At 46.5% G+C, this 14,133-nt stretch overlaps 1 protein-coding gene across 2 annotated transcripts in view; it reads right to left on the reverse strand.

Annotated features, from left to right (window-relative positions):
• Nucleotides 1–13,669, reverse strand: part of LOC119181795 (sodium- and chloride-dependent glycine transporter 2) — a 28,959-nt gene extending 15,290 nt beyond the window's left edge. For both annotated transcript variants that reach the window (XM_075874627.1, XM_037433038.2), the window contains exons 1-7: nt 13,540–13,669; nt 13,248–13,452; nt 12,228–12,371; nt 10,356–10,488; nt 5,025–5,159; nt 4,598–4,701; nt 3,623–3,747 (exon numbers count right to left, since the gene is read on the reverse strand). In XM_075874627.1, the coding sequence (XP_075730742.1) occupies nt 3,623–3,747; nt 4,598–4,701; nt 5,025–5,159; nt 10,356–10,488; nt 12,228–12,371; nt 13,248–13,452; nt 13,540–13,642 (949 nt within the window). In that variant the 5' untranslated portion in view covers nt 13,643–13,669. The remainder of the gene's footprint in view (nt 1–3,622; nt 3,748–4,597; nt 4,702–5,024; nt 5,160–10,355; nt 10,489–12,227; nt 12,372–13,247; nt 13,453–13,539) is intronic.
• Nucleotides 13,670–14,133: the final 464 nt, after the last annotated feature.

Raw genomic sequence — 14,133 nt, forward strand, 5'->3', positions numbered from 1 at the left:
CTTGGAACCCTGTTTATGGATCGGTATTACCTTGGCACGCCTCCAATACATCGGAACGTCACCGGATTGAAGTGATTTTGTGAAAATGTCCAACAGATAAAATGAACACCACTCGGCATAACGCCTTAAAAAGGCGTTGGGAATTTGATCAGGTCCAGGGCGTTTTTTCACATCTACTTTAAGTAAGAGACCCAGAATGCCTTCTTGGGTTATAGTTAGCTCAGGTAGACATTGCTCGTTAGAAATTCGCACTTGAGGAGTTGAACCATCGTCTCTAATGAAAATTCTTTGAAACACGCAGTAATCTTTTGCAGAAGCTCCTCGATTTAGTATTTTTGGGCACAAACGGTGGCCATGAGCCTCAAAGTCATTCTCACATGTGTAAGCGCGTGCTGTGTGTACTGTCTACATACGTACGCTGACAGCATCAGTACGCGTACTATGCCAGATCAGGTATATTGGATGCAATATGTTTGCACGGCATACTCTTGCATCAGCCATTGTGGGCGAAATTTATGGAAAATGAGTGCGTAAACGTCCCACGGGACAAAGCGGCTGCTCAGTTCATGGTATCGTGGGATGCAAAACGATTGAAGTCTTCTTAGAATCAATTAGTTGTATGGTGTGGCGTCTCTATTACGTCAGACTTGAAAGCGTGAAGTTCCGATAAGCTGCGTTATACTCCGACTCATACCCTTAAGGGCTATGCTACACAAACGGAAATTCTTTCTACACGACTATTGGCTGCTGGACTTTGTGGGGGGCCGGAGCTTGGTCAAGCCGCATTACTGCGGCTTTTTCCGCTACTCCCATATTTCTCAAAGAGAAATAAAGGCTGATTGATTGATAAAAAAAGTATGTTGAGTGCGAAGAATTTCACGTGAATTGAAACAATTTACGAGTGCGGGAGGGAACGACATCTGGCGTAAATCGAGATTTAGAACACTTAAAAAAATGCCAGAAAACTACGAACGCATTTCATTTTAGGAGTAAGAAACATTTTACTACTGCCATTCCCTATGTCCACCTGGGATGTTATCTTTGCAACACAGGAGTGAAGAAAGGATTTTATAATTGAAAAACATTAAAACGAATAGACGGATATTTCACGACGGGCAGGAAAGCTTTTGCGTACGACAAAAAATGTGCGAGAACACCCTTTACGTTAAAACAGCATGCATGTGCCCCGAGATGCAAGTTGATTGGATGAAGAAATGACCGCTGACACCTTTAGAACTATCTCGTAGTGATTAAATTTTTTTATTCCACTAAGTTTCTTATCACTTCAACGTGTCAAGCAGGAATTTGTGAGAAAAGGGTACAGCGAGTGCCAGGTGGAACACGCAGAAAGCGAAGGCATTGCTTTTCGAACAGGAAGTTTATGCAGAAGGGCGCCGTAGTCCACAGTTCTTCGCGTGCGCCCCGACTTGGCTATCCACCTGTTCTATTGCAGTGTGAAGACGAAATTTTAACAGTGAAGCCATTTCAGTCGGAGACTAGGCCGTCAGATGTTCACAGAAAAACCTCACCGAGCCATGATGTCCCCATGCGAGTCCCAACAATTTGTCAGATCAAGTTATGGAAGAGGGAGAGGATGAGTAGATCCATAAAGCGAAATAACTTTTCATGTTCAGGTGGGTCTCTAACCACTGTACCCACGGCCCGAAGCCAAGCGTGGCAGTTTATGTACGCAAGCTATTTGAACAGGCGTTAACAGGGACCATATGATTGCGTTGCTGGGGGCGAAGGACCAAGAAAAGATAGCAAGAGAAACAAATATGAAGAAAACAAAGATAAATAAATAGTATGACAGAGAAATGAAGTCATATGAAGAAAAACAGAGAGAGACCCAACTTGGCTTTGTCAGGCTTTTCCGTCTCTATGTGGCTACATCTTGGCTTAACTGGCGATCTCTAGGCGTGGCTTTGCCGATGTGCCGAGGAAGGCCGCCCAGATTTGCTCTTCCTTCAAATTTTACACCGCCAAAGCAAAGCCACCCCAACTTCTTTAAACAGCGACGCTTCCAAAGTCAACCGCCAAACGTGGACCCTGATACGAAACTATCCTTATCATAAACTGCTGCGCGCTAGAGCATAGAGTTTCTTAAAATTAACTGTAGAGGGAATTCTGGCACTGTGGTCGTTCGGCGACCATGGGAATGATGGGTAGTACATGAATCTGTCTATATATTCATGCTTGCGGATTTCGAATGCAGTTGAGGCTTCGTTTATGGCAGCGTCTGTTTTGTTTCCAAGAATACAACAAACCGTTTTGAACTTCATGACCCGATTCGAACAGGAGGGCCTCAACAGATCCAATTTGTGAAATGCAACCGATAAGCTATTGCTGATTGTTCTTTCGTGACAAAGCAGCCTCAAGTCACACGAAGCGAAAAGGAGCATAAAGTACGAAGATTAGACAAGTCCACGTACTACCCATCATTCCCATGCTCGCCGAAGTGCCATGCGTTGCAACACCCATAAACACTAGCGCCAAAGTTCCCTATAGTATATTTATAGGAAACTATGTGTCAGAGAACTTGTGGAAAGTCCCATTTTTTGTCAAGATGGCGTGGCCTGTAATAACCTTAATGAGTGAGAAAACATGTACAAAGAGCGAGGAAAGAAATAAAGAGAAAGAGAAAGACGGGAAGCTATAAAGAAAGATGAATTTTTCGCTGGAAAAATATTTGTTCACGATGCTATATTCGAGGCCCCATACCCTAAATCCTAAGGCAAGCATGCTAACCATTCGGAAGTCTTGACACGCTACAGCAGAGCATAGCATAGCCTTGTATAGTATGATGTAGGAAAAAATACAGAGAAAGAAATAAGCGCGAGGAGGAAAGTCATAGTGAGGAGGATGAATGGAGAAGAGGAGAGTGTAAAGCGTAGTGCAACGAATAATAAAGAATAACACAGAGGAAGAAACACAGAAACAAAAGTAAAGAGAGACAAAGAAAACACCAACAAAAGAGCGAAAATATAGAAGCAACCAAGCCCTCGTGGGAGACAGCGCTTGCACCCTCCACTCATTATATATATAGTACATATATAGCCTGGCTGCATCCGTTTTAGGGGCGAAGCTCTATAGGCCGTGGGTCATCCCCTCTTCAGTAGTAGTAGTAGTAGCAGTAGTAGTGATAGTAGTAGTAGTAGTAGTAGTAGTAGTAGTAGTAGTAGTAGTAGTGATAGTAGTAGTAGTAGTAGTAGTAGTAGTAGTAGTAGTAGTAGTAGTAGTAGTAGTAGTAGTAGTAGTAGTAGTAGTAGTAGTATGTAGCCACCAGTAGTTTACGAGTTGGTCAATAGATGGCGTTGTGGGTATGTGTCCATATAACTAGATAACGTTAGTGGCTTTCACAGCATGCACACGTGCTGCAATTTTTTTAGTTATTTCTCCAGGCAGTCGTGGCGCGTGTGAAGAGAAGTGCGTACTCCAGAGGAGGAAGCCATATGCACCTCGAAGCTAGACGTGTCAGCCAACGGGGAGCCCGTACGAGCGGTGACGGGAACGTGCTCCGCTGTGACGAGCTGTGTGCGACTTGATGCAAACTTGATCATTTTTTTTCCCACTGACCAAGAGACGAATACTCAGATTGCCGCGTTCGTAAACTGTGACTGACCTTTCTCAGCGACACTGGATATCGGTAGATCCAGGTTGTGCGCCATGTTTCCCAGCACGGCGAATACGACCATGGCGCCCGCGATGCTCGAGAAAAAGTCGGCCATCGTGATGATCATGATGTCACTGGGGAACAAGACAAGGCATTGGTCGATGGTAGCGAAGCCACTTCACGAGTGACATGATCATATCCAGAATTTTTTTTTTCGCGGTCGCTCGTGTGCAGAGTGATTATCGCTCGGAAGGATTGAAAGTGTCATATTGGTGAGTGAAGAATCAATGACATCGCTTAAAAACGAAATAATAATCTTTGACAATTCGTGAATTCCGTGAACGAAATTCGGCAACTCGTGGTCGCATTGAAAGCGTGTAAATATTTCAGTAAAAATTAAAAAAAAAATCAAGAGCGCAATAATTTTGGGGGGTGAGCATAAGTCGGCGTGCTTTATCGCCAAGTGTGCGCCTGGTGCTCCAAATATCGGCAGTGGCCGCGCTGGAACTCCTAACGGGCGAGGTACATTCAAGCGGTCACTGGCGTATGACATTGGTGGGGTATTTATATAAAGGTCCATATGTCCGATAGTACAGGGCCGGACTAACAGAGGAGCTCATGGCTGACCTACATAATTACCCAAAGTAAATAGGATTGCACTAATTCACACCTTTAATTCAGATAAATTATGTGATCGATTGTATTGCCTGACTAAAGCAAGCCCGCATTTTTGAGTCCTAATTAAGCAAGTTGCTGATTAGAAAAAATAATTGTGATGTAAAAATAAGCAATACCTTAATGAACAATTTTTAATTAACAAAGTACGCGCAAACCATGACCATCTGCGGCGATGAATATAGAGCACCTATTTGCAGAACTTTTAATCGACTCATGGCTACTTCGCATATTTTTTTTTACTCAGGGTTCCCTTTATGGGGATATGTATGCGATGTTTTTGTGTGTGGAACTCAAGGCATAGCTCACCGGCGGAGATCGTTGCGAAAGTCGTTGAAGCTGCCCAAGCATATGATGGTACCCATCGAGGCACCGAGCGAGTAGAAAATCTGCTGGCACGCCTGCTGCCATACCTGCGATGTCGGAAGTTCGGCATGCAGCAATCGACTCTTCTTGCAGCTGAGCTGCTCCCACTTCTATCAAGCATCCGCTGGTCGGCATTAACAGGCAATCTTATCCTTTCCTCCCGTTCTTCTTATCGCATTTTGCGTTTAACGCTTTTTATAACCAGCTATGAAGCCACTATTCTCAAACCGACCTCGGTGACCGTTTCTCTTGCTTACCGATTCTATGCGATCACGAGCATTAGGCTCACAAAAATGATAAGGAAAACGAGATTGAACCACAAGGTCGACTTGCGAACACGGCCCCATACTGCTTGATGCGGTTGACTTACGAAGCCGGATAATATCTTCTCCCATTGTGGGATGAACAGGTAGGCGATGCCCGTGCCCGCTCCCGGTAGGGTGACTCCTCGAATCAACAGCACGGTTAGAATGACGTATGGGGCGGGAGCGGTGAAATACACGACCTGCAGAACAGAAAAAAAATTAAGAAGTTTTTAACCATGCAGCACTCACTCAGTGAAGTCTTTGCGAAAAGTGAAAGAATATTGAACGTTTTAGACTTATTAAAATTACCGCGTTGGACTGTACTCTTGACATTTAATTTATTTCTTGTTTCGTTTTACCGTTACATTGTATTAGGAACCATCATGACGTAAGTTACCGGCATTGGAAACAGAAAGTGAATTAAGAAACCAGAAGTAAGGACCAGAAATGAATGTAAAGGCAGATGTTTGTAAGCGGACATCATGTCCTCTAACTCAACATGAATGGTAATGGCCTAGAAGACTACCTAATCTACCACGGCAGATCAGTAGCTATGGTGCTTGGCGACCGATCCAAACATCAAGGTTCAGTACTAGCCACGGCGGTCGCATTGGTAGAAGCCCGTTAACTGAGCGATGTCAGTAGACGTTACAAAAGAACCAGATCATCAAATTTTTGGCATCCTTCCACTACGCGTCTCTCGTAATCATATCGTGGTTCTGGGACGCTAAACCTCAAGGCCCCGCCTACACTCAGGGGTGTTAGTGACTCATCAATTCGCACGACAAGAGCCGGCAAAGCTGGGAGCAAGAAACACTTTTAATTCACGATTCAAAAGAATCACATCCAGCCTTCCAGATCGGCACAGCACGGCACTAACGCATATAGGAGGACCAAAAGCTCGCAACGAACAATGCCCGCAGACTGGCGGCAAATGGAACACACGGTACAAAACGCAACGGCAGGAAAGCAGGCGTGAAACAACGGCAGGAAAGCAGACTCACACGCAACTCGCAGTAGAAGACGAGCCAACGACCCCACCTTAACGGACGCCCCAAACAGGAGTGGCCTCTGGTCTGCAGCACTCATGGAGAAAAACCATAGCGCCTAGCGCGACCATCACCGCATCCCATCGCCCTGCCGCCAAAAAATCCCGCGGGCTAGTCTCAGCTTCCTTCTTATCAGATCGCCGCTTTGTCGCCCCCTGTGGCCTTCTGGAAGCGCTGCATTAAAGAATCTCGATCCGTGCAGAGAAGGCGAACGAGCGCATCGCTGTACGTAAGATACGAGCGCTATGTGGCAGTTATCTTCGGAAGCGAAGGAAGGCGTGCGCGACTACGGAGAAAGATGCATGCCTGTCTCGGAGGCGATAAGGTGTAGAACGCAAAGCGACGGGTAGGTGCCACCACCGTGTCATCTTAGCAAAGCGTTGGAAACACTCGCCTTTTTGAGCATCGCGTTGCACTGTCAGCGCAGCGTGATAAATGCTGCGGTCCTTAGAATTACTTACGTGTGCATTTTCTGGTATAAATACGCACATACAAAATATCTACGTGTTGTTATGGTGCCTCATATATGCGCAATTATTGCTTTTTAATTGACAATCGCACAAGTATGAACACTGAACCTTGAGCAACATTGGTGGGCGCTGCGGATGGGGTCGGCCGTTTGGGGCATCGGCTGGTTCCGTTTAGAGTACCGTTACCGTTAAGAATGGACAAACAGAAAAATGTACACAGACAGATAGTCCAAAATTTTGGCGTAGAAGGTTCACAAGAAAGACTATAGTCTTTAAAAAAACAGGAAAAAGACTTTGCCATGCGGAATCAAATGTGGAAAGTCCGCGTCATGAATGGGAGGCGTTAACCACTGAGCCAGCCACTGAAGGGTACCTCCTTCAACGCTCAAACGGCAAGCTATTCGTATTCGTACCACTTACCGCTAAGGGCGGGCATCTCGTGGAAGGGACTATCGTGTTTTCAGCATTATCAGCAAGATGGCGTAGTGCGCACGTGGCGGCTCTAATCTCTTACGCGTACTTTAGCCCGTGTAGAGAATAGGGAGGTGGGGGGTGCTCGCTCGATCGCTCGCCCTTATCTTGCAGTAGGGAGAATAGTACGTCTTGGCTAACATTTGTGTTTCGTCGAAACGATTATGTTGTAGTTACCGGGCGCACAAAGGTCCCTCCAATCGTTGCACAGCCTCCGTTTCCGAAAAGGGCGCGCTTTTCATACACAGCGAAGTAACCACTGAGACGCTTATTCGCACTCATCTGTACCTTTGAGTACGTTTCGTGCGTCCTTTGTGCGTGAGAAACCCGGGGAACGTTCAGATCTGCTTGCCATTCTGCGCATGACCTTTCAATTTGTTGCTATCGCATTCATTGCTTTCCATTTGTGGCGAAGCTGTGACTTTTTTAGTATTATTAAGTCTACCTTCAGCATCAATGCGGAATTTCAATCGTCGCTCTGAAGAAGCCATTTGCGTAGTCTGGCAACTGCACAAAGAAAGTGTTCACATTTTAAAAAACAAGCTGAATCAGAATCGACAGGATGTAATACCTACGTCATTACCTTGAAGACTGTCAGCACAGTACTACAAGAATAAAATAAAATTGCGTCGTAGATGCAGCCACCCTTTTTCTTGACTTAATCACCATTCGTACTAAGATATTCGGTAGAATGTTTCAGCAAGAGAAAATAGGCGTCGTTTCCGAGATAGTTACGGTGCAATTGTGTATTCCGCTGCTATTCAGACCACTATGATAAAAAATAACATTCACGCATGCACATAAGTGTGTTAACACAGAGGTTGACGTCACTTAGGTGCTATGGCATTAATATGAGGTCCAGTCGTTACAGCATGGCCAGTTCTTTCAATCTCCGATGCTTTACGTGCTAAACTACAATATACCGTAAAATCCTGATTGATTGATTGATTTGTGGGGTTTAACGTCCCAAAACCATGCATCACTCGACCAACCATTTCCCGATAACAAGACCTTTAAGGATGAGCAACAAAGGGACAGCACCATACAACAGCTTCTTGCTACCAAACCAAAATCATCGCCTACGCGCTTCTGCATCCGAGACGGGCTAGTTTACAAAAAGAACTACACCAAAACCGGCTCACGATATCTTCTGGTGGATCCGAAGAGTCTTCGCGTTTATGTCTTGCAGGCTATGCACGATGACCCAACATCCGGTCATCTAGGCACAGCGAAAACTCTTTGCCGTCTTCAAGAAAGATTCTACTGGCCCAAAATGCGCCAGACGACGGAACAATACGTGTCTAGCTGTAACGAGTGCCAACGCCATAAGCGCCCAACAAGTGCTCCTTTAGGGCGATTACATCCGGTGCCGCCCCCTAGAACTCCATTCGAGCAAGTCGGGATTGACCTCCTTGGACCCTTTCCCCGGTCTTCTGATGGAAATCGCTGGATAGTCGTTTGCACCGACCATTTAACACGGTACTGCGAGACAGCTGCAATACCATCGGCAACTGCAGCCGATGTGTCTTCCTTCATGCTACGTTTTGTAATTATTCGACATGGACCTCCCAAAATATTAATCAGTGACCATGGCCGACAATTCACAGCAGACGTGATGGAAGAGATGCTTCGTGTCTGTGCTCAAGGTTTCGGCACTCTACGCCATATCATCCCCAAATGAACGGTCTAACTGAACGAACGAACAGAACTCTCTCGAACATGCTGTCTATGTATGTTGCATCAGATCACAAGAACTGGGACAGTAATATACCCTTTGTCACATATGCATTCAACACCGCTCAGCATGAAACTACCGGCTACAGTCCTTTATTTCTTCTATATGCTCGACCACCTCGTCATACCCTGAATACCATCTTCCCGTGTTTGGACCACCATGATCCCAGCATATCCGAGATCATCTATCGGGCCGAAGAAGCTAGACGCCTTGCTTATTTGCGCACTCTTGCATCGCAAGACCGCTAGAAGGCACATTTTGACCGCCGACGCCGACACGTGACGTACAATCGCGGCGACCTAGTGTTGTTGTGGACACCAGCTAGAAAACGCGGTTTGAGCGAGAAAGTGCTAGCGCACTATGCGGGGCCTTATCTTGTTGTAGACCTTATCAGTGAATTAGTTTACCGCATAGCGCGTCTCCATAAAAACGGCCGACGGTCTCCAAAAACTGAACTTGTCCATGTTACACGTTTGAAGCGCTTTATTCCTCGAGAGACTGTTTGACTCGCACAGGGGGCTTCGTCTGCGCGGAGGGAAATGTTACCACATGTGTAATTTAGGTATGTGCACCTGTGTAGCAGGAGACATGGTGGTGACAGAAGAAGAGGACGTTCGGTGGTGGCAAGAGCTCGCTGCTGCGCGTTCACTGCTGTATACTGTCGAGTCGACCGTTACGTCAGCTCTGAATAAATTCCTCTTGTAGACGTAACAATATGATTATGAGAGACGCCGTAGTGGAGGGCTCCGGAAGTTTCGACCACCTGGGGTTCTTTAATGCACACCCCAATCTGAGCACACGGGCCTGCAGCAGTTCCACCTCTATCAGAAATGCACCCGCTGCAGCCGGAGTTCGAACCCACAACCTGCGGGTCAGCAGCCGAGTACCTTATCTTAGCCACTAGAACACCGCGGTGGGGCTACCGTAAAATCCTAAGCAAGCCACTGTGTAAAGTAGTCCGACAGATTTGGAGAGGAAGGGGGAGGGATGGCATTTGCTCGGTTATGGAGCGAAATTGCAGATGGCCGACCGGAAAAGCCACAAGAATAAAAATGCACACTCACGGTTCTAACGAAGTACTTAACGAGTATGCATGTGTTTACTGCTTCCGAAATAGCGAATCAAACGGTGAAAATTGTGATGGGTGGGGAGCCCTTGCTACAGTGATTGGCGCATACTGCAAATCTATCAAAAAAGGGAGGGCATGGATGCTCAGATTTTTACGGCATATAATTATGAGGCGCATCATAATACATGGCTCCGGAAATTTCTACCACTTGGCGTTCTTTAACGCGCACTCACATCGAGCAACACACGGGCGTCTATATCGTTTCGCGTCCCCCGAAACGCTACGGCCGCGGCCGGATTCGAACCTACGACCTTCGGGTTAGCAAACGAGTTCTTTATATCGAAACTTGTGCTCGTCGCGTCCAGTCATCAGGTCTGCTATAGGGATTCCCGCGGCATTAGTGATTTCGTTTGATGTTTGTTTCGTTTCGTTGTCGCATACTAAACACACCCTTCATTGTAATGATCACTTGGCAGTGCGTACACATTAAGGCACGCCCGGTCATTAGCTGCTGGTCGAGACGTATATGCCTAAGTTCTCAAAGCAGATACTCGAAGCATGAACATGCAGCAAACGGTTTCCTTTCAATCGCTGGTGCGTACCTTTCCTGACGTTTTGATTCCCTTGATCAGGGCGATGCAGACGAAGATCCAGGCGACGAAGAGGCTGACCGTCAGGTCGACTTTAATCCTGCCCGGCTCGTCAATGCCGCTGCTAATGTTCAGCACGCTATGGCTGCGAAATACAAGCGATAGAAAAGTGACCACACACACCAGTAGCCTACTTGTTAACCCTATATTAGAATGAGTTCTGCGATATCCCGTTCCCTGCGCAAAGTGTTTTGAAAGTAACAGTTGACAACCACGAATTTGTAGCACGAAGGTATAAGGCTTCGTGCTACGTTGCATAGAATTTTTTTTGAAAGGAGTGTTTCTCTGTTGTAGAAAAATTCACCTTCGTTAGGGAACCTAACCCATGACCAATAATTTTACAAGGTGGTCATTGTAATGGTTCGAGTTGACCATGCAGGATTTAAACAAGTGGTAGTGCGAGTAAGAAAGAACAAACTCTGCACACATGCGCACAGAATGTTACGAGGGAATTTCGCGAAACCCCGGCAAGGCGACTGCAGATATATGAAAGGGGTAACAGTAAATTGGTTCTTGGTAATCGACTTCAGGCGCGTGATTTTCACTCCGTTTTGCAAAGCCTGTAACAACAGTTTTAATGTGCCCGAAGCGCACAAGATGGCACCTTCTCGTTTCACTTACTATGTATGCTCCTAAAGCTTTAAAAACGTTCAAGAGAACAGTTGAGGATCTTGCCAGTTAAATTTGAAAGCATGCATATTACGCGGCCCCGAATAGACAAATTCGCTGTCGATTGATTCGATGGGCTGCGGCATTTACGACATCAAGAGGCTCGGAACATGAACAGTTTTCAAGAAAGGAAACATAATTTGCGAAAACATCACTGTCGTATAGACAATTCCAATGTTTGTTCGCTGTCATTGTTACGGGGAAGTTTTATTTGTTTATTTGGTGGATGGTGCAAGGTATTTAAACAACCCGGCTCTGGAAATCTGCAGCGGACGCCACCTTTGTCCAGCCGCGATGCCAAAAACAGGGGCCCAAGCCTAACAGTGTGCGCCGCCTCAATCACCTGTAATCTCTTTTCATCTTCTCGACCCTGGCAAGTTTTGTGGCACGAACAGCACAGACGACGAAGAATGGCTCGTCTCATTTGAGCATGCTTGCAAACACTACATGGTGGGTGAGACGCTTATGCTGGCACTGATTGTTTTCCGACTCAAGGGTACGGTCCGCGCCTTGTATGAGACGCATGAAGAACTAACCAGCTGGGGCATGTGCAAGCAGAAGCTTCGCGACTTGTCCGGTCGGTCAGTTGCACATCAGATGGCAGCCAGGCATGAACTCGCGTGGCGTGTTCTATCATCGCTGGTGTCGTACGTCGCATACATCCAAGACGTACTGGCACTGTGCCACAAGACTGACAAAGGCATGTCGGAGGCGGAGAATGTCAGTAGCATGTAAAAACATCGCTGATGATTCTGTCAACGTACTGGTGTATACGAACTGCACCACTGTCGATTTAACTATGTCTGAATGCTGACGCTTTGAACAGGCTACAAGCAGGCGAATTACCCCGCACCTCCACCAAAACAATGTTACGGGGAAGATTTATTCCATGACGGCGGGCCTTGCTAACGTCATGCAGAGCGCATAGCATTGCATGTAAACAGGGCAGCTCGAGAGTTCAACCCACAACAACAACGCCATCGCCTTTTTCCTTCGAGTGTCATTTCAGCGCTTGTACTGTAGTGACAGTTTCATACTCGTGCCAATGTCATCAAGCTTTGCCTGTCGGGTATACTGCCACCGCTATTATAGTGCTGATGTAAGACAAAAATCTTTCTGGTGGTCACTACATCCACAGAGACAATGGCGACTCACTAGAAGAACTGCTCGGCCGCCGTCTGCGTGGCATTGGTGCAGCCCCGCGTAAGGTTCACGTAGACATCTCGGGGCACGTAGAACTCGATGTCCTTGTGGTGCAAGGTCACCGTGTCGTTCGCTTTCTCGTTAAGGGTGCCGAACCTGCAAAAGGAGGCAGGTTTTTTTTTTTTTAACGGAACATCGACTTCATAGAATCCCAATATAGCCGCGCAAGTATGTGGCTTAAAACTCGATGTCCACCATACCTATATAACGCTCCTGGTTCGGCATCATATGCCATGTCCATGTAAAATAGGGAAACGTGAAACCTTGCACAGGAGTGCTCCAGAGCTTTAGAGCAAATCTTATCTTACTTCCCCTAAATACAACATTGCACAATGCATGCGTAATAATAGACACATGTATATTTTTTCCAACCTGCTTAAAACGTCAATAATTATTAATCAAATGGGCAATCAAGCACACAAAATGCTTAGTGAGAAAGCCCATCTTGCGGTTGGGGGGGGGGGACGCTGCTAAGAACAGCTAAGCCAAATATTGCTGCCATTCGTACTCAGGAGAGATGTGGAGTTCAATGTTGCTATTTGCACATGAGCCCTACTCTCCTCCCTCTCTCTGAAGCTGCTGGCGCCAGCAGTTTGACGTCGTTGAGCAGATAGCACGCTGTTGGCCAATGTCTGAAATTAATCAAGAGCTGCATTTGGATAATCTGCGCTCTAAATTCTCCTAATTTTACACAGAGGACCACAATGACGCAAAAAAGTTAATACGGAAAAGGGAGACTATACATAATTACGCTTGTTTAACATTAGATCTTTGACACGCTGATAAACTTCTTATTACCGTGCCATCTCTTTTTGTGTGACTTCCAGTGCGGCTATTGACTACGCTACGGAGGTCATTCAATGATTACATCAAAAAGTGGACTGAAAAGAAAGATATTCATTATCGTTCGCAGCTTCAGAACACAAACTTCTATCAGAAACTACGCTATGTGCGTCCATATAGCCTACTCACACTCGGTAGAGATCGTGCGCTATGGTGCGGCAGCTAATGTCGGTGTCCCGGACAAAACAGTTGCTGTCGGCCCACTCGGGGTCGCACTTGCTCCAGGGAAGCGGCGACTTGAACGAGTGCACCATGTACACCAGGGCGTACGCGAGCAGCACGTTGAAGTACAGGCAGATGAAGAAGCACGCGTACGTCATGCATACACCTATGCCTGCGATGGCAAGGGTGAAGGGTCAGTGAAGTCTAGGTCAAGTGTGCCAGCTTGGCTTCACGTGGGAGGGGCTACGGTGGGACCCACCTTTGGAGAGGGGAAAACAGTTGAAGGCGTGCGTCTGCCCCAGGCTTTGGAACTGTCCCAGCACGAGCTCGAGGTAGTACATGGGCTTGCCGACGGTGATCATCAGGACAGTGTAGGGAACCAAGAAGGCGGCTGGATGTTAAGACACGCCGATGAACACATTGAATTTCGTTGTATTTATTACGACCTAGTATGCAAACTGGGGAGGGTCATTCTAGCTTATATACAGGGTGTACACAGACGTTCAAGAAAGGTGCTAAAACGCGGATCGGCGCCACGTTGAGTCAGCCGTGATGCAACATGAAAAAGTTGCCGAAGGACCGTAGGACTTTGGTTAAATGATATGTCAACGGTTATATCAAAATACCACCAGAGTGAGCATGTGTCGCTGAAAGAAGATTATGGAAGTATGAATTGATCCTAACATGTTCAAAGAAGGAATGCGTTTGAAGGTAAAGTGTCTGCAAGAGGACTCGTCTTCGTGCAGGAAAAGACTCACGAAGACAAGTATGCTTGCCGGGAATCAGGCGTTCGAAACTAGTTGATCCGTTCAAGACTCCATACTCCTCGGCAACTTGAAGAAGATGAGTAGTC

Source organism: Rhipicephalus microplus, chromosome 10, assembly GCF_043290135.1.
Source record: "Rhipicephalus microplus isolate Deutch F79 chromosome 10, USDA_Rmic, whole genome shotgun sequence".
NCBI lineage: Eukaryota > Metazoa > Arthropoda > Arachnida > Ixodida > Ixodidae > Rhipicephalus > Rhipicephalus microplus.